We start from the raw sequence: 25,542 nt of genomic DNA, 5'->3' as shown, positions 1-25,542 counted from the left end.
ATTAGGAGAAATAAAAACAAATCTTAAAACCCCTTCCTCCAATCTCTCCCTTCTGCAAGGCTCAACTTCCCTTCTAAATTCCTTACTCCCTTGCCCAAAACAGCACAGAAGGGTGAGAAGGGATGAGAAAGGAAATTGTGGTCAGTCCACCCCATGCTTTCTCTGCTCTTTTTGACCCCTCACACTCTTCCCCTGCTCCATTCCGGGGCCTCTTTCACAGGAAATCACACTCCAAGAGCATATCTGTGTCCGTCCCACAGGCTCTATCAGATTTAGAGAAACCTTCTGGCATCTTCTCACAGAACACAAAACAGCAGCCCAATGTCTACCAAAACATTTCCAGGTAAAATCCACTACAGACAGTGACAACTTCACAAGCACAAGGGCAGAAAGATTCCCACAGAGCTCACCCAATGGGAAAGGCCCAAAGCCAGGCTTACTGACCTGCCAACTAAGTGGGAAGAGCCTGAAGGAGACAGAAATAGAAGACTCTAAGAGCCAGAAGAGCCCCAGTGCCCAGACCAGCCTGACAGGGCTGCAAGGACATGGGGCCCTTGCTTCACAACACAGGCACAAAAAGGACCACACGAGTACCACAGGATAACATCACTGCTGACACCCAACCTCTCCAAAGCTGTGGTTACATCTTCTGCCAAGTGTCATGAAATGCCCCATCAATACCAAGCATTTACACTTTAATATTTATACTTAAAAGCTGCCACCAGGTCCAGAAGGACATGTCCTCAACAGAGGACATGCAAAGGGAGCGTTGTGGGAAGGAAAACACGGCCCAGCTCATGACTTGCCAGGCTGTGGCACGCACCAGCTCCTTGCTGACAAATGCTGCCATGCGCAAAGCCTGTCCCACCCCTCGGGGACCAGCATAAAAGCCGACCCAGTGCCTCAGCAGGCCTGAAATCCAGGAGAGAATGGGCCCACCTCATGCTGCCTGTTCACATGGCTCATGGAACTCCTCTTCTTCTCCAGCTTCCTTCTCTGCACTTCTCTTTCTGATCCAGTCCACTTCTAACACTACCGTACAACCTAAACCCCACTGGGAACCTCTAGTTCACGGCTCACTCTGGGGGCCACTAAGACCTCAGGATTCAGGTAACACCTGCTACACAAAGGGGACCTGGCTGATGCTTGCCCTATTTTTAGCTCACATCAGTTCCCTTGGTTCTCCTGCCTTTTCACCAGTTTTTCCTCAATAACCACCCACTCCATCCCAACCTCAGACACTTCCTCTTCTTCACTTCTCCCAGTGCTCATCCAACCTCAATCAGCACAAAGCTAGGGCTCAATAGGTAATGAAGCTGGTGGCAAATGTCCACCAGACCACTGTAGTGGATTAAATTCCCCACAAAACCCTCCTGTGGGCTTTCAGCACACACAACAGCTCTTCCCTTTGAAAAAAACCTTGGAAATGATAATGCACTTCCACCCACACACCAGACACAAGCTCTCCATGGCAGCACATACTTGCCAAAGTCTCTTTCCAAGCACAACTACGTGGCCATCACAACAAGCAGAACCATAGCAAACAGAATCATTTAGTGCACAGGGGACCTCTGGGGATCATCTCTTTCAGACCAGAATCCTCAAGCATGGTCAGCATAAACACACTGTCAATGACGTCTAGTCAGGTTTCCAGTATCTGAAAGGATGGAGACTCCAACACCTCCCTGCACAACCAGTGCCACTGCTGATCACAATCGCATTGAAGAAGTGTTGCCCTCTCTTCCAAGGAAAAGGGCTTGTCTTTACAGCTTACCCCATTAGGCTTTGCCCTGGATATAGCACTGATGAGAACATTCCCTCTCCCTTGTCTTCATTCCCTACCACTCAGGATATGGACAAATGTCGTGGTTTAAACCCCACTATAGAGCTCATGCACTCACTCCCCCCCTTGGTCCTCCAACTCCCGGAGAGCTAGGGAGGAGAATCCAAAGAATGTAGCTCCCACAGGTTGAGATAAGAACAGTTTAATAACTAAGGTATAACACAAATCACTACTGATAACACCAACAATAATAAAAATTCTACAGGAAATAACAAATGAAGAGAATGCAACACCTCACTACCCTCCGACTGGTAACTCACCCCACCCTGCTCCACCGAGCACCGACCGATACCTCCTCCAACCCCTCAGAGCTCCAGCCCTTCCGGGTAACTCTCGGTTACATCCTGGGCATGACGTGCTATGATATGGAATACCTCTTTGACTAGCCTGGGTCAGGTGTCCTGTCTCTCCTTCCTCCCAGCCTCCCCACCTCCCTTGCACAGCATGAGGCTTGGACAATCCAAACATTTGAGCAGTAACTACAAACACACTTGCTATCAGCAACCGTTCCCAGCCTGGAAGTCAAAACACAGCACTGCACCAGCTACCAAGAAGGAGAAAAAATGACTGCTACTGCTGAACCCAGGACAACACACTGATGACATCTGCCCTGTGCAGCCTTGCCTCCTGGGTGAAAAAAACCCTTCCACCTCTCCAAGCTTCTCCTCATAGCAAGAATCTTCCAGTCCCTACAGCATCTTGCAGGTCCTGTATTGGAATGGCTTCACTACATCCATGCCTTTCTTCTAGTGATAAAAGACTCACCAGCATTGAAAAGAACAAGAACAAACACAAACACCACCAAAAAATTGATAACAAATCTCCTTCTATTGCTGTCATAGGAGTCTCTTGGGCTCTTCGACTACAAGGGTGCATTGCTGCACCATCCAGAGCTTCTTCTCCACCAGCACCACAAAGCTGTACTCAGCAAAGCTGCTTTTCAGCCTCTCAATCTCCAGTATATTCTGACAACAGGAACCAGTCCTCCATACATAGAAAATTGGACATTTTTCCTGTTGAACTTCAGGAGATTCCCATCTGCCCATTCTAAAGCACCTGCTCTTCCCTCTACATCATGGCACAACCATTCAGCATGTCAGCCCCTCTCCAGATTTTGCATCATCTCTAAACCTGCTGAGAGAGCACTCAAGCCAGCTGCCCACAAACACCCGTGACCCCAACCCCTTGACCATGCAAGGACAGAAAGCACCAAAGACTGCAAGAATACCAAGGTAAACAACAGAACAGCACTCTAGTTGTCAGCAAAACTACTCATGTCAAAGTAGAACACCTTGCAAAGGTGGTCTACTTACAAGGTGCCCCACATCAAGCACTGCATCAAACCAGAGGACAGGCTGCAAACGTGCCACTCATAAAAGAGGGGAGCTCTATGACTGGGCCAACACAAACTTTTGGAACGATGGGAAGTGCTCCCCACATCACAGGAATAACCAGATCTCAAGCACAATTTCCAGGACCACAGCCTGCTGTTGTAAACTGCCCTCCCCTGACACAGCTACGAGGACAACGGAAACCTCTTCACAAGGCACCCACAAACCACAGCACACAAGTGCCATGGGATGACCTCACTCACACCACCCCAACTCTCTAACGCTGTGGCTGCGTCTGCAGAGTGCCCTGACAGACACTTTCCATGCAAACCATCCCAAACACACCTGGTCACTTGAAGGCTGCCGCCAGGGCCAGAAGGACACGTCCTCAAGAGAGGACATGCAAAGGGAGCGTTGTGGGAAGGAAAACACGGCCCAGCTCATGACTTGCCAGGCTGTGGCACGCACCAGCTGCTTGCTGACAAATGCTGCCATGCGCAAAGGATGTCCGGCCCTTTGGGGACCAGCATAAAAGCCGGCCCAGCACCTCTGTCCCTCACTCGCCTCTGCTGACGCCTTCTCCTGCGCGCTCAACAAGGTGAGCCTCAAGCCCCTTGCCCTCTGCTCCTCACCCCCTGCCCCGGCTCTTCCAGCACGCTCTGCCCCAGCCTCAGCACCCCTCACGCCTCCCCAGCACCACAGCCCCACAGCCGCCTCCCCACTGCCTCGCCCTCCTGCACCACCGCCCCTCGCACCCCCACGCCCTCCGCTCTCCCATCACCCTCTCTCCTCTCCTCTCCTCTCCTGTCCTGTGCCAGGGCCCCTCCACACCACACACATGGCCTGCTACGACCTCTGCCGCCCCTGCGGACCCACCCCGCTGGCCAACAGCTGCAACGAGCCCTGTGTCAGGCAGTGTGAGGACTCCCGCGTCGTCATCCAGCCTTCCACCGTGCTGGTCACCCTGCCAGGACCCATCCTCAGCTCCTTCCCCCAGAGCACCGCCGTCGGATCCTCCTCATCCGCTGCCGTGGGCAACGTCCTGGGTGCCCAGGGAGTGCCCGTCTCCTCTGGGGGCTTTGGCTACGGCCTTGGCAACGGCTTCGGAGGCCTGGGCTGCTACGGTGGTGGAAGAGGCTGCAACATCTGCTAAGGGCCCTTGACAACATGCCTGAAACCGCCACACATGCTATGGAAGCCCTGGCTAGGATTGAGGATGCAAGTCCTGGCTGTTCCTTAAACATATATTTGCTATTCACAGCTCCTCCTGTCAAGGCACCAAGAAAGCAAGCAGGGCAGGGGCCAGCCCAGGCTGTCTGTTAACATGGCCCGGTGAGCTCCTCCTGTTCCCTCACTTCCTTCTCTTCATCAACCATCTGCTATGCCCAGTACTCTCTGTCTCAACCTGCATCTCACAAGCTAAGAAAGCTTCAGGGGACCTTTAGTGGGCTCCTCTCAGTTCAGGGCAGGGAGACCTCGGTGCTCTGAGAGCATGTACTTGAAACAGAAAACCTCGGTGAATGGTCATCCTACCCACACCTTAGACCAACTCTCTACAACCTTATGCTGTTACATTTTCACACTTTGTTCTCAATAAAGTTCTTCTGCATTCAAGCCTTTGATGCCTCCTCTTCCTTAATTCTACCAAGGCTCTTCCAACTTCATGCAGCACAAAGCCAGATCTCAAAAGGCCATCAGGGTGTGTGAACAACAGCCACAAAGTCTCTCCTAGGAAATATGCCACCACAACCAGCAACAAAGCAAACTGACACGTGCAGGCCTTCCACAATATGACAAAGCCCCATAACTCGCACAAAATAAGCACTGAACATGACAATGATCCACTATGCATGACAGCGATGATAGCATCCCAGCCTCCTGAGACCATTCGGTTGGGGTCCCAGGGCCAACTACACAGGAACTCAGGGCTCTGTCACCTACTACTGTGAGGACCATGGGTATCCCATGCAGGGTGCCCAGGTCTCCCCCCTCCTGCTCTGCGATCATCCTTTTACCCTAGTGTGTGCTCCTACTGCACTGACGATCTGGCTGCATTTTCTCGATTCTACCCATGTCAGAGTTTCCAGGCCATGGTCTCACCTTGCTATGGGGTCCACAAATGATGCTTTGCTGAGATGCTTAGAGGACCACCAGCCCCTCTTCACTGCAGGCTCCAACAGTGCAGGGTTTCTCCAGACAGAACATTCTCCCTGCTGCTCTGTTTCTGGAACACCTCTGCAGGGGACCCCAAGCCAACATCCCTCTGCTCTGACGTCACACACAAAGCCTACAGTGTGAGGTCACAATCCTCCACACCTTGGCTCCGCAAGGCCCTGCATGGCTCACTGGGAACAAGGTGCAGGAGCAAGCCTGTAACCTTGTTCTCCTGTGAAGATGGGGCTCTGAGATGCTTTGACCTTGGCGGGGCACCAAGTGCTCACTGAGCTGCTCTATCACTCCTCTTCCTCAACTGGGGAGAGGAAGAAACTCCCAAGTAAAGATAAGGACATGGACATCACTCTCCAGGTAACAGTGGCAGGAAAAAAGAGACTTGACTCATGGAAATTCATTTATCAAAAGTCAGAGTAAAATTAAGAGAAATGAAAACAATTCTTACAATACCTTCCCCCAACCTCTCCCTGCTGCAAGGTTCATCTTCCCTTCTAAATCTCTGACGCCCTTCTGAAAAATAGCACAGAGGGATAGGAATGGGGACTCTGCTCAGTTCACCCCATGGTCTTGCTGCTCTTCCTTCCCACTCACAATATTACCCTAGTCCATCATGGGGCCACTTCCACAGGAAACAGTCCTCCACAAACTTATGTGCAACCTTCCCACAACCTTTAGCAGATCTGGGGAAAGCTTCTGACATCTTCTCACAGAACCACCACACCAGCCCTATGCCTCCCAAACCATTCCCACGTAAACCCACTACACCCAGGGTCAACCTCATAAGCACAAGGTGACCAAGACACCCAAATTGCTCAAAGAATGGGAAATGCCTAAAGCCAGGCTTAGTGACCTGGCATCAAGACAGGGAAGGATGGAACACAATGGAAAGGGCAGCTCCTCACACACTACAACTACAAAGGCCAGACCAGCCTGACAGGGCTGCGTAGATATGGGACCACCTCTTCATAAGGCACCAACAAACCACAACAAATGAGTGCCACACGACTACATCGCTGAGGACACCCCCACCTCTCCAGTGCTTTTCTTGCATGGTCTGCCAAATGCCCTGACATAGACCATCAAAACCAAGCCTTTGGTCTCTAATACTTGAAAGCTGCCGCCATGGCCAGAAGGACACGTCCACAACAGGAGGACATGACCTTCCAGAATGCTTGGAAGGAAAACTCAACCACATCTAACTGCTTGCCAGGATCTGACAGGCACCAGCTGCTTGCACAAACATGCTGTCATGCACAGAGACTGTCTCAGCCCCCTCAGGCACTGCAGGACCAGCATAAAAGCCGGCCCAGCACCTCTGTCCCTCACTCGCCTCTGCTGACGCCTTCTCCTGCGCGCTCAACAAGGTGAGCCTCAAGCCCCTTGCCCTCTGCTCCTCACCCCCTGCCCCGGCTCTTCCAGCACGCTCTGCCCCAGCCTCAGCACCCCTCACACCTCCCCAGCACCACAGCCCCACAACAGCCTCCCCACTGCCTCGCCCTCCTGCACCACCGCCCCTCGCACCCCCACGCCCTCCGCTCTCCCATCACCCTCTCTCCCCTCCTCTCCTCTCCTGTCCTGTGCCAGGGCCCCTCCACACCACACACATGGCCTGCTACGACCTCTGCCGCCCCTGCGGACCCACCCCGCTGGCCAACAGCTGCAACGAGCCCTGTGTCAGGCAGTGCCAGGACTCCCGCGTCGTCATCCAGCCTCCCGCCGTGCTGGTCACCCTGCCAGGACCCATCCTCAGCTCCTTCCCCCAGAGCACCGCCGTCGGATCCTCCTCATCCGCTGCCGTGGGCAACGTCCTGGGTGCCCAGGGAGTGCCCGTCTCCTCTGGGGGCTTTGGCTTCGGAGGTCTGGGCTGCTACGGTGGTGGAAGAGGCTGCAACATCTGCTAAGGGCCATTGACAGCATGTCTGAAACCAGCCATCCACCCCGTGGAAACAACATCATGGATTAAGGACAAACCTTTGGGCCAATGCTAGTACACGGACTCAACATCTACAACTCCTTCTCTCAACACACAGTGAAGGCAAGCAGGGAAAGGACCCGGTTTGAATTCTCTGCAACCAAGGCCTTTGAGCATCTTCCACTTCTCCAACTTTGTTCTATGCATTGGTCTTTCTGCTATGTTCTTCCGACTCTCCTGCAAACACCTTCTCACACAAGAAGCACATGAAGTACCAACCTTGTGATATTTGCACTGTGGGGCACAAAGATCTCAGGGCCCTGGCAATACCTGCTACATACAATGTCTTATTGCTGCCCCACTTCACCTCTCACTGGTTCCCTTCCACTTGGTGCTCCTGCCTTTTCACTGTGTTTATATTCAATAAAGTTCTCCTGCATCCCAGCCTCAGGCCCTTCCTCTTCATTTCTTCCCAAAGACTCATCCAAAGTCACCCTCACAATCACTGGGCTCAACAGGCCATCAGGGTGGCTAAAACACACGATGAGACTCTCTGTGGAACAGTAGCACCAGCAAGACCACTCACTGGCACTCAGGGAGCTTCTCTGAACAAAAGCTTTGAAACACTGATGCACTTCCACCTTTGACACAAGCTCCTCATGTGTGCTGGGTTACCTCTGCCTGGATGCCTGGTGCCCATCCTTCAATTCCACCTCTCTCTGATCCAGAAACAAGGTTGTTGTGTGGCACCGTATCTAATGCTTTGAACAAGGCAAGGTAGATAATGGAAGTCACTCTTCCTATACCCACCAATGCTGTAACACCCTCACAGGAAGACACAAAGCTTGTCAGGCGTGATTTACCCATTATGAAGCCATGGTGTCTGTCAGTGATCACCTTCATCTTTTCTATGTTCCTTGGCATAGTTTGCAAGACAAACTGATCCATGATCTCTCCTGTCACAGAGGTGACATTGACCAGCCTTGAATTAACCTGGGCCTTCACTTGGACAACCTGGACCTCCTTGGAGTATTGTGTACAGTTCTGGTGTCCACATCATAAAAAGCACATGGAACTGTTGGAACAAGTCCAGAGCAGGTCTTCAAGGATGACCAGGGCCTGGAGCAGCTCCCATGTGAACACAGGCTGAGAACATTGGGGCTGTTCAGCCTGGAGAAGAGAAGCTGCTTGGAGACCTCAGAGCAGCTTCCAGTATCTGAAGGGGGCCTATAAGGATGCTGGGGAAGGGCTCTTCATTAAGGACTGTAGTGATAGAATAAGGGGTAACGGTTAAAAACTAAACAGGTGAAGTTTATATTGAATATAAGGAAGAAATTCTGTACTACCAGGGTGCTCAGACACTGGAATGGGTTGCCCAGGGAAACTGTGAATGCTCCATCCCTGTCAGTGTTCAAGGCCAGGTTGGACAGAGCCTTGGGTGACATGGTCTAGTGTGAGGTGTCCTTGCCCATGGCATGGACGTTGGAAGTGGATGATCTTAAGGTCCTTCCCAACTGCAACTATTCTATGATTCATTTCCACCTTGTTAGTAATGAAGCTACCATCTGCCAACTTGCTGGCTGAGGACTTGATCATATTGGCCAGGTTCTTAATGAGGATGCTGAACACGCTGGCCCCACATCCATTTCCTACACGACTTGAGACTTGCCTCCAACTGGACTTTGTGCCACTCGTCACAAGTCTCTGGGCTCAGCCCTTCAGCCGCTTGGCACTGCACTGGCCCCACACACAAAAGGTATTTTGGCAGCTTGTCAATGAGAATTCAAGAGGTGAAAGGGTCAAAGACTTTGCAAAGACAATCGAGGTAAACACCAGCCATGGCTCTCTCCTCATCCACAATAATGCGCACTTCCACACAAGGGAGACAGAGTTTGATCAAACATGAATTATCATTTGCAAACATATGCTGAGGACTTCACATCAACTTCTCATCATTCCTGGCATTTGCAGTCCTTTCTGGGAAGGTTTCCTACATCACCTTCCACAAGAACAAGAGCAGATTCAACAGCCCCTATTTGCCCAGTTCTTCCTTCCTATTCTTCTTCAAAAGAAGAGGCCATTCATCTCTTCTGGTTTTCAGGAACTACTCCGTTGTTGCACTGACCTTTGGGTTGCAAGGTCCCCATTCCACACACATCAGAGTCCACAGGCCATGGTCTCACCTTGCTATGGTGTTCTCAAATGAAACCTTGGATGATGCTGAGACCACCAGCCCTTCTTCACTGCACAGTCCAACAGTGACCCAATCAGGGGGGCTCCTGACCACCACCTTCACTGCTGGGGAGTCTCTGCATCACCTCTGCAGGAGACCCCAGCTCAACACCCCTCTGCTCTGAGGTCACACAGAAATCCCCAGTGTGAGGTCACAATGTTCTTTACCCTGGCTCAGCAAGGCCCTGCTTGGGGCACTGGGGACAAGTGCAGGAACAAGCCTGTAACCCAGCCCTGCTGTGAAGATGGGGCTCTTTGGTGGGTGGACTTTGGCTGGGCAACAAGTGCTCATTGAGCTCTTCTGCCATGCTCCTTCCTCAATTAGATAGGAGAAGAACAAAGAATCATAGAATAGTTAGAGTTGGAAAGGACCTTAAGATCATCTAGTCCCAAACCTCCTGCCATGGGCAGCGACACCTCACACTAAACCGTATCACCCAAGGCTTCATCCAACCTGGCCTTGAACACTGACAAAGGCCTCCAGAGTTGAGATCACAACATGGAGATCACTCACAGGTTTCCACAAGAAGCAAAACAGACTCGGCTGAGGATTTAATTTATCAAAACCAAAAGCAACATTAGAATTACAAGAAATAAAACCAAATCTTAAAAGACCTTCCCCAAACCTTCTTCAGCGTTCACTTCCCGCATGAATTACATAGTCCCTTCCCCAAAGTGACACATGGGGATGAGGAATGGGGTTGTAGTCAGTTCGACACACACTGTTGCTAATCCTCTTTGTTCCTCACACTCTACACATCTTCCATCCTGGGGTCCCCTCCAATACAAACAGCCCTTCATGAGTTTACCCAGCGTGGCTTCTTCAAACAGGACCCATGAGATATGGGGGCAGCTTCTTGCATGTCCTAACAGAAGCCACAACAGCAGCCACATATTCCAAACCCTTCCAAAAGAAACCCACTACAACAAGTACAACCTTAGAAACATAAATGGACAGCAAGACAAAAAACAGAGCTCACCCTACAGGAAAGGACAGGCTTAGACAGGGTTAGCAAACTGGTAGCAAGGTGGGGAGGAAAGAATACAATGAAAGTGCAGCCCCTCATACCCAGGAGATCTCCAACGAACAGAGAGCGTGAGGGCTGCAAGGACATGAGGAAACCTCTTCACAATGCACCCACAAACCACAGCATGCGGGTACCATGGGATGACATCATGGATGACACATCACTTCTTCACTGGTTTTGCTGCATGATCTGCAAAGTGTCCTGAAAGGTGCCATCAAAACCAAGCATTTACCCTTTAATATTTGCATTTATAAAGCTGCCGCCAGGGTCTGATAGACACGTCCTCAACAGCAGACATGCAAGGGGAGCGTTGTGGGAAGGAAAACACGGCCCAGCTCATGACTTGCCAGGCTGTGGCACGCACCAGCTGCTTGCTGACAAATGCTGCCATGCACAAAGGCTGTCCCGCCCCTCGGGGACCAGCATAAAAGCCGGCCCAGTGCCTCTGTCCCTCACTCGCCTCTGCTGACACCTTCTCCTGCGCGCTCAACAAGGTGAGCCTCAAGCCCCTTGCCCTCTGCTCCTCACCCCCTGCCCCGGCTCTTCCAGCACGCTCTGCCCCAGCCTCAGCACCCCTCACGCCTCCCCAGCACCACAGCCCCACAGCCCCACAACAGCCTCCCCACTGCCTCGCCCTCCTGCACCACCGCCCCTCGCACCCCCACGCCCTCCGCTCTCCCATCACCCTCTCTCCTCTCCTGTCCTGTCCTGTGCCAGGGCCCCTCCACACCACACACATGGCCTGCTACAACCTCTGCCGCCCCTGCGGACCCACCCCGCTGGCCAACAGCTGCAACGAGCCCTGTGTCAGGCAGTGTGAGGACTCCCGCGTCGTCATCCAGCCTTCCACCGTGCTGGTCACCCTGCCAGGACCCATCCTCAGCTCCTTCCCCCAGAGCACCGCCGTCGGATCCTCCTCATCCGCTGCCGTGGGCAACGTCCTGGGTGCCCAGGGAGTGCCCGTCTCCTCTGGGGGCTTCGGCTACGGCCTTGGCAACGGCTTCGGAGGCCTGGGTTGCTACGGTAGTGGAAGGGGCTGCAACATCTGCTAAGGGCCATTGACAACACGCCTGAAACCACTCACGTACATTCTAGAAGCAAAAACATGGACTGAGCATGCGTGTCCATGTTAATGCTGGCACACCATTCCACCTTCTGCAGCTCCTTCTCTTGTGGCACAAAGAAAGCAGGAAAGGGGCCAGACAAGCTGCCTGCTAACATCTAACATGGATGTCTTCCTCTTCTCCAAATTCCTTCCCTGGTGCAGCTCATCTACTCTGTGCAGTACTGTGTGCCACACCAGCATCTTACAGGATAAACTGCATCAGGGGACCTCCAGTGGGCTCCTGCCCATTCAAGCCAGCAAGACCTCGGTGCTCTGACAAAATCTACTGCATACAGAAGACCTCAGTGCATGGTCACCCTACTTGCATCTCAGATCTCTTCATCTTAAGCTTGTACATTTTCATGCTTTTGTCTCAATAAAGTTCTCCTGCAGCGCAGCCTCTCACGCTTCCTCGCCCTTTCCTCTACCAAAGCTGTTCCAAGTTCATGCAGCATGAAGCCAGGGCTCAAGAGGCCGTCAGTGTGGGTGGAAAAGTCCACATCTATTCTTCTTGGAAATATGGCACCACAGCCAACAAACAGTGGCACCTGGGGTGCTTTCACAAAGTGACAGGGGCTTGAGCCAGTGGTGGCTCAAAGACAGTCTTGAACATGATAAGACTCCCATGAGTACACCTCTGATGCAGTCACAACAGAGTCATGGGAGCATAAGGTTGTGTCCCAGGGCCACCCTGCTGCAAGGACCTTGAGCAGCCTATGCCGTGTGCGCAGATTACAACCCTTCCTGCTCTGAGATCCTGCTCTGATAAAAGTGTGAGTCAGTGTTGCACTGACCACCTGGTTGCTTAGTACCAGTTCCACACACACCAGAGTTTCCAGGCCATGGTCTCACCTTGGTAGGGGGTCCACAAATGTTGACTTGGAGTTTCCCCAAGCAATCAGCACCTCTTCACTGCGAAGCCCAACAGGGACCCATGCAGGGGGTCTCCTGACCAACATCCTCCCTGCTACTGAAACTCTGGATTACCTCTGCACGGGACCCCAAGACATCAACCCTCTGCTCTGAGGTCACACAGAAAGCCCCCAATCTGAGGTCACAATCCTCTGTGACTGTGAGGTCAGAGACCTGCATGGGGCACTGGGGACAAGTGCAGGACCAAGCCTGTGACCCAGGTCTACTGCAAAGTTGGGGTTCTCTGAGTGGAACCTGGCTGGGCACCAAGTGCTCAATGAGCTGCTCTATCACTCCTCTTCCTCAAGAGGATAGGGGACAGAAGTATAAAATGAAAGTCTCCTGAAACGAAATAAGAACATGGAGATCACCCACTGGTTTCCAGCAGCAGCAAAACAGACTTAATATGGGAAATTCATTTATCAAAATCAAAACTCAGAGTACAATTAGGAGAAATTTAAACAAATCTTGAAACACCTCCCCCTACGTCTCCCTTCTTCGAGGTTCATCCTCCCTCCTACATTACTTACTCCCTTGGCCAAAACAGCACAGAGAGACGGGAAGGGGAACTGTGCTCAATTCACACCACATTGTCTCTGCCAATACACACTCCTCACACTCTTCACCTGCTCCATTCTGGGGCCCCTTCCACAGGAATCAGCCCTCCACAAACTTATGTGAATCCTTCCCATAGGCTCTATGTGACTTGGAGAAAGTTTCTGGCACCTTCTCATGGAACACACAACAGCAGCATCATGGCTAACAAAAAAAAACCCACATGGAAGCACTGACCCAGTGAATACCTTCACTCAATCATTTCCAGTGGAAGCAAAAGACACTTAACATAGGGAAATTCCTTTAACACAATCAGGGTAGAAAAATAAGAAATTAATCAACTCTTAAAACACTTCCCCCCAAAACCTCCTTTCTTCAAGGATCCATTTTTTCCCAAAGTACTTACAACCTTGATCGAAGTGGCACAGGCAGTAGGGGAATGGGAGTTGTGGTCAGTTCAACAGATGCTGTCTCTGCCACTCCTTCCTCTTCACACTCTAAACTTCTACAATGTGGGGTCACTATAGTGGGAAAGAGATACCATGACCTTACCCTACATAGGTCCTTCCCACATGCCCTATTGGACACAGACAAAGCTTCTGGCATTTTCTCACAGAAGACACCACACCACAGGGGGGTGCAGGGGGTCTCTGGACCGACCATCATCCCTGCTGCTCTGTTTCCGGAACAGCTCTGCAGGGGACCCCAAGCCAACGTCCCTCTGCTCTGAGGTCACACACAAAGCCTAGAGTGTGAGGTCACAATCCTCCACACCTTGGCTCCGCAAGGCCCTGCATGGGGCACTGGGAACAAGGTGCAGGAGCAAGCCTGTAACCTTGTTCTCCTGTGAAGATGGGGCTCTGAGGTGCTTTGACCTTGGCTGGGCAACAAGTGCTCACTGAGCTGCTCTATCAGTCCTCTTCCTCAATTGGGAAGAGGAAGACACACCCAAGTAGAGATAAGGACATGGACATCACTCCCCAGGTAACAGTGACAGCAAAACAGACTTGACTCAGGGAAATTCATTTATCAAAAGTCAGAGAAGAATTAAGAGAAATGAAAACAACTCTTACAATACCTTCCCCCAACCTCTCCCTTCTACAGGTTTCACCTTCCCTTGTAAATCTCTGACTCCCTTCTGCAAAATAGCACAGAGGGATAGGAATGAGAACTCTGCTCAGTTCACCTCACATTCTCTCCACTCTTCCTTCCCCCTCGCACTCTTCACTTGCTCCATCATGGGGCCTCTTCCACAGGAAACAACCCTCCACAAACTTGTGTACAACCTTCCCACAACCTTTAGCAGACATGGGGGAAGCTTCTGCCATCCTCTCACAGAACCACCAAAGCAGCCCTGTGCCAACCAAACCATTTCCACGTAAATCCACTACACCCAGGGTCAACCTCACAAGCACAAGGTGACCAAGACACCCACAGAGCTCACCCCATGGGAAAGGCGTAAAGCCAGGCTTAGTGACATGGCAGAAAGAAAGGGAGGGATGGAACACAATGGAAGGAGCAGCTCCTCACACTCTACAACTACAAAGGCCAGAACAACCAGAAAGGGCTGTGGAGATATGGGGCCACCTCTTCATAAGGCACCAACAAACCACAACAAACGAGTGCCACAGGATTACATCGTTGATGACACCCCCACCTCTACAATGCTTTTGTTGCATGGTCTGCCAAGTGCACTGCCATGAACCATCAAACCCAAGCCTTTGGTCTCTAATGCTTGTAAGCTGCCGCCATGGCCAGAAGGACACGTCCTCAACAGGAGGACATGACCTTCCAGAATTCTTGGAAGAAAACACAACCACAACTAATTGCTTGCCAGGATCTGACACGCACCAGCTGCTTGCACAAACATGCTGTCATGCACAGAGACTGTCTCAGCCCCCTCGGGCACTGCAGGACCAGCATAAAAGCCGGCCCAGCACCTCTGTCCCTCACTCGCCTCTGCTGACGCCTTCTCCTGCACCTCAACAAGGTGAGCATCAAGCCCCTTGCCCTCTGCTCCTCACCCCCTGCCCCGGCTCTTCCAGCACGCTCTGCCCCAGCCTCAGCACCCCTCACGCCTCCCCAGCACCACAGCCCCACAACAGCCTCCCCACTGCCTCACCCTCCTGCACCACCGCCCCTCGCACCCCCACGCCCTCTGCTCTCCCATCACCCTCTCTCCTCTCCTCTCCTGTCCTGTCCTGTGCCAGGGCCCCTCCACACCACACACATGGCCTGCTACGACCTCTGCCGCCCCTGCGGACCCACCCCGCTGGCCAACAGCTGCAACGAGCCCTGTGTCAGGCAGTGTGAGGACTCCCGTGTCGTCATCCAGCCTTCCACCGTGCTGGTCACCCTGCCAGGACCCATCCTCAGCTCCTTCCCCCAGAGCACCGCCGTCGGATCCTCCTCATCCGCTGCCGTGGGCAACGCCCTGGGTGCCCAGGGAGTGCCCGTCTCCTCTGGGGGCTTCGGCTACGGCCTTGGCAACAGCTTCGGAGGCCTGGGCTGCTACGGCAGAGGAAGAGGCTGCAACATCTGCTAAGGGCTCTTGACAACACACATGGAACCACGCACATACATTCTAGAAGCAAAGACATGGACTGCGGATGCATGTCTGTGTTAATGCTCGCACCCCAGTTCACCTTCTGCAGCTCCTTCTCTTGTGCCACAAAGCAACCAGGAAAGGGGCCAGAAAAGCTGCCTGCTAACATCTAACATGGATGTCTTCCTCTTCTCCAAATTCCTTCTCTGCTGCACCTCATCTGCTTCGTGCAGTACTGTGTGACGCACCAGTATCTTACAGGCTAAACTGCATCAGGGGACCTCCAGTGGGCTCCTGTCCATTCCAAGCAGGAAGACCTCGGTGCTCTGACAAAATCTACTGCATACAGGAGACCTCAGTGCATGGCCACCCTACCTGCACCTCAGCTCTCTTCCTCCTTACACTTGTACGTTTTCATGCTTTTGTCTCAATAAAGTTCTCCTGCATCCCATCCTCTCACGCTTCCTCACCCTTTCTTCTACCAAAGCTCTTCCATGTTCACACAGCACAAATCCAGGACTCAACAGGCGATCAGTGTTGGTGAAAAAGGCCACAGGGATTCTCCTGGGAAGCTTCTCAATATGACCAGCAAGGACTGGCACCTGGGGTGCTTCCACAAAGTCACAGAGGTTTCTGCCAGCACTGGCTCAAAGACAGTCTTGAACATGACAACGCTCCCATGAGAACACCTCTGATGGAGTGGCCATAGGCCCATGAGACCATTCAGCTGGAATCTGTGGTCACCCACAGAGACACTCATGGTCCAGTTCCCTGTTGCTGCAAGGCCCTTGCGTGTCCCATGCAGTGTGTGCAGGTCACCACCCTTCCTGCTCTGACATCCTCCTCTGACCCCGGAGTGTGTCCTTCATGCACTGACCTTTGGGATGAAAAGTCCCCAGTCCACACACCAGATTTTCCAGGCCATGGTCTCACCTTACTATTTGGTACACAAATGATGACTTGGACGTTTCCCAACCACCTGCCCCTCTTCCCTGCAGAGTCCAACACTGACCCAAGCAGAGGGTCCCCTGACCACCATCCTCCCTGCTACAGAATCTCTGGACCACCTCTGCAGGGGACCCCAAGACACCACCCCTCTGCTCTGAGGTCACACAGAAAGCCCCCAAGGTGGTGTCACAGTCTTCTTCACCTTGGCTGAGCACAGCCCTGCATGAGGCACTTATGACAAGTGCTGGACCAAGCCTGTGACCCATTTCTGCTGCAAAGATGGGGGTCTGTGGTCATAGACTTTGGCTGGGCGCCACGTGCTCATTGAGCTGCTCTATCATTCCTCTTCCTCAACTGGGTAGGGGGACAGCAATATCACAAAAGGCTCCCAGATTAAGATAAGGACATGGAGATCACTCACAGGCAGGAGATCACATCACTGGTAACAAAACAAGCTTCACTCGTACAAATTAATTGATCAAAATTAAATTACTTTTTAAAAACATCACAGTAGAATTATTAGAAATAAACCAAATCTTGAAACACCTTCCCCAAACCTACTTCCATGTTCACCTTCCCTCATATTCCCTTCCCCTAAGCCACAAATGAATATGAGGAATGGGGCTCGTAGTCAGTTCAACAGACATTGTTGTTAATGCTCTTTGGTCCTCACACACTTTCCCTCCTCCATTCTGGAATCCCTTCCAAGGGAAACAGAGCTCCATGAATTTACTTAATGTGTGTTCTTCAAACAGGATCTCTGACACATGGGGTAACCTTCTGTGTCTTCTAACAGAACCTTCCCAAATAAACCCATTACAAGTACAACCTTACCAGCATTAAAAGCCACAACGACACCCAGAGAGCTCACCAAACAGGAAAGGACAGGCCCACAGACAGGATTAGTGAGCTGGCAGCAAGGCACAGAGGGACCGAATGCGATGGAAGGGGCAGTCCCTTACAGCCAGCACAGCCCCAAAGGCCAGACCAACCTGACAGGGCTGCAAGGACATGGGGCTACTTCTGCACAACACAGCCACAAACCAGAACACACGAGTGCTATGGGATGACATCACTGAAGACACCTCCACCTCTCCAATGCTTTTGTTGCATGGTCTGCCAAATATCCTGACATGCACCATCAACCCCAAGTCTTTGGCCTCTAGTACTTGAAAGCTGCCGCCATGGCCAGAAGGACACATCCTCAACAGGAGAACATGAACTTCCAGAATTCTTGGAAGGAAAACACAACCACAACTAATTGCTTGCCAGGATCAGACACGCTCCAGCTGCTTGCTGACAAATGCTGCCATGCACAAAGGCTGTCCCGCCCCTCGGGGACCAGCATAAAAGCCGGCCCAGCGCCTCTGTCCCTCACTCGCCTCTGCTGACGCCTTCTCCTGCGCGCTCAACAAGGTGAGCCTCAAGCCCCTTGCCCTCTGCTCCTCACCCCCTGCCCCGGCTCTTCCAGCACGCTCTGCCCCAGCCTCAGCACCCCTCACGCCTCCCCAGCACCACAGACCCACAGCCCCACAACAGCCTCCCCACTGCCTCGCCCTCCTGCACCACCGCCCCTCGCACCCCCACGCGCTCCGCTCTCCCATCACCCTCTCTCCTCTCCTCTCCTGTCCTGTGCCAGGGCCCCTCCACACCACACACATGGCCTGCTACGACCTCTGCCGCCCCTGCGGACCCACCCCGCTGGCCAACAGCTGCAACGAGCCCTGTGTCAGGCAGTGTGAGGACTCCCGCGTCGTCATCCAGCCTCCCGCCGTGCTGGTCACCCTGCCAGGACCCATCCTCAGCTCCTTCCCCCAGAGCACCGCCGTCGGATCCTCCTCATCCGCTGCCGTGGGCAACGTCCTGGGTGCCCAGGGAGTGCCTGTCTCCTCTGGGGGCTTCGGCTACGGCCTTGGCAACGGCTTCGGAGGCCTGGGCTGCTACGGCAGAGGAAGAGGCTGCAACACCTGCTAAGGGCTCTTGACAACACGTATGAAACCACTCGTGTTCATTCTAGAAGCAAAGACATGGACTGAGGATGCAAGCCTGGGGTAATGCTGGCAAACAAGTTCACCTTCTGCAGCTCCTTCTCTTGTGGCACAAAGCAACCAGGAAAGGGGCCAGACAAGCTGCCTGGTAACATCTAACATGGAATTTGGAGTAGAGGAAGACATCCTTCTCTGCTGCACCTCATCTGTTTCGTGCAGTACTGTGTGCCGCACAAGCATCTTACACGATAAACTGTATCAGGGGACCTCCAGTGGGCTCCTGCCCATTCAAGCCAGGAAGACCTCAGTGCTCTGACAAAATCTACTGCATACAGAAGACCTCAGTGCATGGTCACCCTACTTGCATCTCAGCTCTCTTCCTCCTTATGCTTGTACATTTTCATGCTTTTGTCTCAATAAAGTTCTTTTGCATCGCAGCCTCTCACGCTTCCTCGCCCCTTCCTCTACCAAAGCTGTTCCAAGTTCATGCAGCACGAAGCCAGGGCTCAAGGGGCCATCAGTGTGCTTGGAAAAGTCCACATCTATTTTTCTTGGAAATATGGCACCACAACCAACAAATAGTGGCACCTGGGGTGCTTTCACAAAGTGGCAAAGTCTTGAGCCAGTGCTGGCTGAAAGACAGTCTTGAACCTGACAACACTCCCATGAGCATGCCTCTGATGCAGTCAGAACAGATTCCTGGGACCATAAGGGTGGTGTCCCAAGTCAGCCCTTGCTGCAATGGCCTTGGGTATGCTATGCAGTGTGTGCAGATCACCACTCCTCCTGCTCTGAGATCCTCCTCTGACAAAAGTGTGAGTCATTGTTCCACTGACCACCTGGTTTCTGGTACCCATTTCACACACACCATAGTTTCCAGACCTTGTTAGGGGGTCCACACATGTTGACTTGGAGTTTCCCCAAGCAATCAGCACCTCTTCACTGTGAAGCCCAACAGGGACCCATGCAGGGGGTCTCCTGACCAACATCCTCCCTACTGCAGAATCTCTGGATCACCTCTCCGGTGGTCTCCAGTTCAACATCCCTCTGCTCTGAGATCACACAGAAAGCCCCCACTGTGAGGTCACAATCCTCATCACCTCGGCTCTGCACAGCACTGCATGGGGCACTGGGAAAAGTGCAGGACCAAGCCTGTGACCCAGCTCTGCTGCAAAGATGGGGTCTGTGATTGGAGACTGGCTGGACACCAAGTGCTCAATGAGCTGCCTATCAGTCCTCTTCCTCAAGAGGACAGGGAGGAAGAATAAGATCAAAGTTCCCTGAATTGTGATAAGGATCTGGATATCACCCACTGGTTTCCAGTGGCAGCAAAACAGACTTAATATGGAAAATTAATTTATTAAAATCAAAAGTCAGAGTAGAATTAAGAGAAATAAAAACAAATCTGAAAACAACTTCCCCCTACCTCTCCCTTCTTCGAGGTTCATCTTCCCTCCTACATTACTTACCCCCTTGCCCAAAACAGCACAGAGGGATGAGAAGGGCAATTGTGGTCACTTCACCCCAAATTCTCTCTGCCACTCCATTCTCCTCTCACTCTTCACCTGCTCCATTCTGGGGCGCCTTCCACAGGAATCAGCCCTCCACAAACTTATCTGAATCCTTCCCATAGGCTCTATTTTATTGGAGAAAGATTCTGGCACCTTCTCGTGGAGCACACCACAGCAGCATCATGGCTAACAAAAAAATTCCACATAAAAGCACTCACCCAGTGAACACCTTACAAGTCAAAAGGCCACCAAGACAACCACAGAGCACTTCCAAAGGGAAAGGACAGGCCAAAAGCCAGGCTTAGAGACCTGGCAGTAAGGCAGAGGGGTACCAGATGCAATGGGAGGGGCAGACCCCTCACGGCCAGCACAGCTCCAAAGCCCAGACCACTGCAACAATGCTGTGAGGACATGGGGCCCCCTCTTCACAATTCCTCTTGCCTCAATAAAGTTCTCCTCCATCAAAGCTTGCGATGCCTGCTCTGCCTTTCTTCTACCAAGGCTCTTCCAACTTCACACAGCACTAAGTCAGGTATCAGAAAGTCATCCATGGAAGTGGAAAAATGCCGTAAGTCTTCTCCTGGGAAGTATGCCACCACTCATAGCAAAGACAGGCTCTGGGGTTGCTTCCACAATATGACAGTAGTTTGAGGCACCAAATGTCTTGAAAATGACAACAACAGCCCAGTGCCTCAGCATGCCTGAAATCCAGGAGAGAATGGGCCCACCTCATGTTGCCTGGTCACATAGTTCATGGACCTCCTCTTCTTCCCCACTTTCCTTCTCTGCACTTCTCATTCTGATCCAGACCACTTCAAGCACTATTGCACAACCTAAACCACACTGGGAATCTCTAGTGCACTGCTCATACTGTGGGGCACAAAGACCTCAGGATTCAAGTGAAACCTGCTACACATAGGAGACCTGGCTGATGCTTGCCCTACTTTTAGCTCACACTGCTTCCCTTGGCTCTCCTGCCTTTTCACCATTTATTTCCTCAATAACCATCACTTCATCCCAGCGTCAGACACCTCCTCTTCTTCACTTCTCCCAGTGCTCATACAATCTCAACCAGCACAAAGCTAGAGCTCAACAGGCAATCAAGCTGGTGGAAAATGTCCACCAGACCACTGTAATGGATAAAATCCCCTGCAAAACCCTCCTGTGGGCTTCCAGCACACAAAATAGCTCTTGCCTTGAGAAAAGTCTTGCAAAAGTTCATGCACTTCTACTCACACCTTGGACACAAGCTCTCCATGGCATCACATACTTCACAAACTCTCTTTCAAAGCACAACTACGTGTCCATCACAACAAGCAGAACCATAGCAAACAAAATTTCGTGCACAGGGGAGATCTGGGGATCATCTGAAAAAGAATCATCTGCAGTGTTCCTCAGGGCTCCATTTCAGGGCCATTTTGGAACAAAATTTTTCTCACACACCTACAGGCAGCAGTTGAATGCACTGTTCACAAGTTTGCTGATGGGACCGGGAGATGCTGTTGATTCTCTTGAGGGATAAGAGGTCTTGCAGAAGGATCTCGGTAGCTTGGAGCATTGGGCAGCCATCAACGGCAGGAAATTTCAGAAGCACAAATGTTGGATTCTGTGCCTGGCATGGAGCGATGCTGCACACAAGCACAGCCTGGGAGAGGAGTTCCTGGAGAGCAGCCATGCAGAAAGGCACCTGCGGGTGCTGGCTGGCAGCAGGTTCAATAGGAGTCAGCAGTGTGCCCTGGCAGACAAGAGGGCAAACAGCATCCTGGGGTGCATGTGACTGTTCACTCAACTCTTGCTCGGATTTTGGTTACCCCGGGTTCTAGTGTCGCCTGACGTATTCTGGGAGCAGCACCATGAGGTCCAGATGAGGCACCGTTTAGGTAGAACACGTGGTAAGAAAGGGCTGTACGTGCACTATGAAGCCATTATCACCTGGAAATTGCTGTCTCCTGCACATCAACTTTGGTCTGGCAGTTCACTCAGAAGCCACTAAATTATGGAAAGGCATCAGACCAAACCTCCAATCTGGAAGGTACAAAGCATCAGCTAACCCTAAAAAGCTTTTGAAGCAGATCCAGCAGCACCTCGAATGCTGAGGCTTTCATGTTTCCAGGAGTGACACAAGTAACTTCTGAACCATGACAGAGCAGGAAGAAGGAGCACTGTTACCATAGGCAGGTATTTATATATTTTTTCTCATAAGTGCAGTATGAGAAGACTCAGATGTTCTAAGTTATCATTTGGATACTGGAGAAGTGAATTTACATCTTAACATACACTGCGCAAAAATGGGTACAGCCCCGATTCCTTGTTCCTTCAGTGTATTTCATTATGAGCTCAGGACATAGAGTTGAAGTAACTGAAGACATTGACCTGTAAATCTGAGCAACCTAAGTGCATCCTAACACTGGGCACAGATCAGGCTCAACAGCCTCCAGTGTGCCAGATCCACCCTGTTGATTTTCTTACAGATACAAAGGGATGAGCTCAATTTCAGACATGGGGAAGCTCTGCAAGAAACCCACAAACCACAGCACAAGAGTGCCACAGGATGACATCACTGACGACTACCCCACCTCCCCAATGCTTTTGTTGCATGGTCTGCCAAATGCCCTGACATAGACCATCAAACCCAAGCCTTTGGTCTCTAATACTTGAAAGCTGCCGCCATGGCCAGAAGGACACGTCCTCAACAGGAGCACATGAACTTCCAGAATTCTTGGAAGGAAAACACAACCACAACTAATTGCTTGCCAGGATCTGACACGCACCAGCTGCTGGCACAAACATGCTGTCATGCACAGAGACTGCCTCAGCCCCCTCGGGCACTGCAGGACCAGCATAAAAGCCAGCCCAGTGCCTCTGTCCCTCACTCGCCTCTGCTGACACCTTCTCCTGCGCGCTCAACAAGGTGAGCCTCAAGCCCCTTGCCCTCTGCTCCTCACCCCCTGCCCCGGCTCTTCCAGCACGCTCTGCCCCAGCCTCAGCACCCCTCACGCCTCCCCAGCACCACAGCCCCACAACAGCCTCCCCACTGCCTCGCCCTCCTGCACCACCGCCCCTCGCACCCCCACGCCCTCCGCTCTCCCATCACCCTCTCTCCTCTCCTGTTCTGTCCTGTGCCAGGGCCCCTCCACACCACACACATGGCCTGCTACGACCTCTGCCGCCCCTGCGGACCCACCCCGCTGGCCAACAGCTGCAACGAGCCCTGTGTCAGGCAGTGTGAGGACTCCCGCGTCGTCATCCAGCCTTCCACCGTGCTGGTCACCCTGCCAGGACCCATCCTCAGCTCCTTCCCCCAGAGCACCGCCGTCGGATCCTCCTCATCCGCTGCCGTGGGCAACGTTCTGGGTGCCCAGGGAGTGCCCGTCTCCTCTGGGGGCTTTGGCTACGGCCTTGGCTACGGCTTCGGAGGCCTGGGCTGCTACGGAGGTGGAAGAGGCTGCAACACCTGCTAAGGGCCCTTGACAACACGCATGAAACCGCTCATGTTCATTCTAGAAGCAAAGACGTGGACTGAGGATGCATGTCCATGTTAATGCTGGCACCCCAGTTCACCTTCTGCAGCTCATTCTCTTGTGGCACAAAGAAACCAGGAAAGGGGCCAGACAAGCTGCCTGCTAACATCTAACATGGATGTCTTCCTCTTCTCCAAATTCCTTCTCTGCTGCACCTCATCTGCTTTGTGCTGTACTGTGTGCTGCACCAGCATCTTACAGGATAAACTGCATCAGGGGACCTCCAGTGGGCTCCTGCCCATTCAAGCCAGGAAGACCTCGGTGCTCTGACAAAATCTACTGCATACAGAAGACCTCAGTGCATGGTCACCCTACTTGCATCTCAGCTCTATTCCAACTTATGCTTGTACATTTTCATGCTTTTATCTCAATAAAGTTCTCCTGCATCCCATCCTCTCATGCTTCCTCGCCCTTTCTTCTACCAAAGCTGTTCCAAGTTCACACAGCAAAAATCCAGGACTCAACAGGCCATCAGTGTTCGTGAAAAAGACCACAGGGATTCTCCTGGCAGTATGTCACTTAGACCAGCATGGACTGGCACCTGGGTTGCTTTCACAAAGTGACAGAGGTTTGTGCCATTGCTGGCTCAAAGACAGTCTTGAACATGACAACACTCCCATGAGCACATCTCTGATGAAGTGGCCAAAGACTCATGAGACCATTTAAGTGAAATCCCAGGGCCACCCACAGAGAGATTCATGATCCAGTCCCCTCTTGATGCAAGGACCTTGGGTATCCTATGCACTGCATGCAGGTTACCACCCTTCCTGCTCTGAGATCCTCCTCTGACCCAGGAGTGTGTCCTTGTTGCACTGACCTTTGGGATGAAAGGTCCCATTCCACACACACCAGATTTTCCAGGCCATGGTCTCACCTTGCTATTGGGTCCACAACTGATGAATTGGAGTTTCCCCAAGCCATCAGCACCTCTTCACTGTGAAGACCAACAGTGACCCTAGCAGAAGATCTCCTGACTGCCATCCTCCCTGCTGCAGAGTATCTAGAACACCTTTGCAGGGGACCCCAAGACACCACCCCTCTGCTCTGAGGTCACACAGAATGCCCCCACTGTGAGGTCACAATCCTCCTCACCTTGGCTCAGCACAGCCGTGCATGGGGCACTGGGGAGAAGTGCAGGACCAAGCCTCTGACCCAGGTCTGCTGCAAGGATGGAGCTCCATGAGTGGAACTTGGCTGGTCACCAAGCGCTCAATGAGCTGCTCTATCACTCCTCTTGTTCAAGAGGATAGGGGAGAGAAGAAGAAGATGAATGTCTCCTAAATTGAGATAAGAACATGGAGATCACCCACTGATTTCCAGTGGCTGCAAAACAGACCTAATGTGGGGAAATTCATTTATCAAAATCAAAAGTCAGAGTAGAATTAGATGAAATTAAAACAAATCTGAAAACATCTTCCCCCAAACTCTCCATTCTCCAGGGTTCATCTTTCTTTCTAAATTACTTACCCCTTTGCCCAAAACAGCACAGAGGGATGAGAAAGGGAATTGTGGTCAGTTCACCCCACTTTGTCACTGCTCTTGCTTCCCCCACACTCTTCACCTGTTCCATGCTGGGGCTTCTTTCCCAGGAACTTACCTGGATCTTTCCCACAGGTTCTATCAGTCTTGGAAATACCTTCTCATGTATTCTTAATGAAGACAAAACAGCAGCCCAGTGTCTACCAAAACACCTCCACGTAAACCAACTACAGCCAGGGACAACCTCAGAAACACAATTGCACCAGAACACTTCCTCTGACATCACATAGGAAGCCTCTAGTATGAGGTCAGAATCATCCTCACAGTGACGCAATGAGGCCCTGCATAAGGCAATGGGAACGAAGTGCAGGAACAAGCCTTTCACCCTGTTCTCCTCTGAAGATGAGGCTCTGTGGTGTGTTCACCTTGGCTGGACACCAAGTGCTCACTGAGCTCCTGC

The 25,542-nt window shown here is 52.1% G+C and overlaps 6 protein-coding genes across 6 annotated transcripts; all 6 read left to right on the top strand.

Annotated features, from left to right (window-relative positions):
* The first annotated feature begins 3,737 nt into the window (after positions 1–3,737).
* On the top strand, positions 3,738–23,590 carry LOC117436174 (feather keratin 1-like). Its single transcript, XM_034062770.1, has 3 exons — positions 3,738–3,772; positions 3,993–4,341; positions 23,558–23,590. Exon 2 carries the CDS (start codon positions 4,013–4,015, stop codon positions 4,325–4,327), a length of 315 nt encoding a protein of 104 aa, XP_033918661.1. The 5' UTR covers positions 3,738–3,772; positions 3,993–4,012; the 3' UTR covers positions 4,328–4,341; positions 23,558–23,590.
* Positions 6,676–7,702, top strand: LOC117436178 (feather keratin 1-like). Its single transcript, XM_034062788.1, has 2 exons — positions 6,676–6,710; positions 6,931–7,702. The coding sequence occupies exon 2, from the start codon at positions 6,951–6,953 to the stop codon at positions 7,245–7,247; it is 297 nt and encodes a 98-aa protein (XP_033918679.1). The 5' UTR covers positions 6,676–6,710; positions 6,931–6,950; the 3' UTR covers positions 7,248–7,702.
* LOC117436177 (feather keratin 1-like) lies at positions 10,982–11,570 on the top strand. Its single transcript, XM_034062783.1, has 2 exons — positions 10,982–11,012; positions 11,236–11,570. Exon 2 carries the CDS (start codon positions 11,256–11,258, stop codon positions 11,568–11,570), a length of 315 nt encoding a protein of 104 aa, XP_033918674.1. The 5' UTR covers positions 10,982–11,012; positions 11,236–11,255.
* Positions 15,056–15,640, top strand: LOC101877090 (feather keratin 1-like). The gene is made up of 2 exons (XM_034062782.1): positions 15,056–15,080; positions 15,301–15,640. Exon 2 carries the CDS (start codon positions 15,321–15,323, stop codon positions 15,633–15,635), a length of 315 nt encoding a protein of 104 aa, XP_033918673.1. The 5' UTR covers positions 15,056–15,080; positions 15,301–15,320; the 3' UTR covers positions 15,636–15,640.
* On the top strand, positions 17,965–18,557 carry LOC101877359 (feather keratin 1-like). The gene is made up of 2 exons (XM_034062779.1): positions 17,965–17,999; positions 18,223–18,557. The coding sequence occupies exon 2, from the start codon at positions 18,243–18,245 to the stop codon at positions 18,555–18,557; it is 315 nt and encodes a 104-aa protein (XP_033918670.1). The 5' UTR covers positions 17,965–17,999; positions 18,223–18,242.
* LOC117436175 (feather keratin 1-like) lies at positions 22,938–23,543 on the top strand. Its single transcript, XM_034062781.1, has 2 exons — positions 22,938–22,993; positions 23,209–23,543. Exon 2 carries the CDS (start codon positions 23,229–23,231, stop codon positions 23,541–23,543), a length of 315 nt encoding a protein of 104 aa, XP_033918672.1. The 5' UTR covers positions 22,938–22,993; positions 23,209–23,228.
* Positions 23,591–25,542: the final 1,952 nt, after the last annotated feature.

Source organism: Melopsittacus undulatus, chromosome 1, assembly GCF_012275295.1.
Source record: "Melopsittacus undulatus isolate bMelUnd1 chromosome 1, bMelUnd1.mat.Z, whole genome shotgun sequence".
NCBI classification, from domain to species: domain Eukaryota; kingdom Metazoa; phylum Chordata; class Aves; order Psittaciformes; family Psittaculidae; genus Melopsittacus; species Melopsittacus undulatus.
This window is presented reverse-complemented; position numbering and strand designations above follow the sequence as displayed.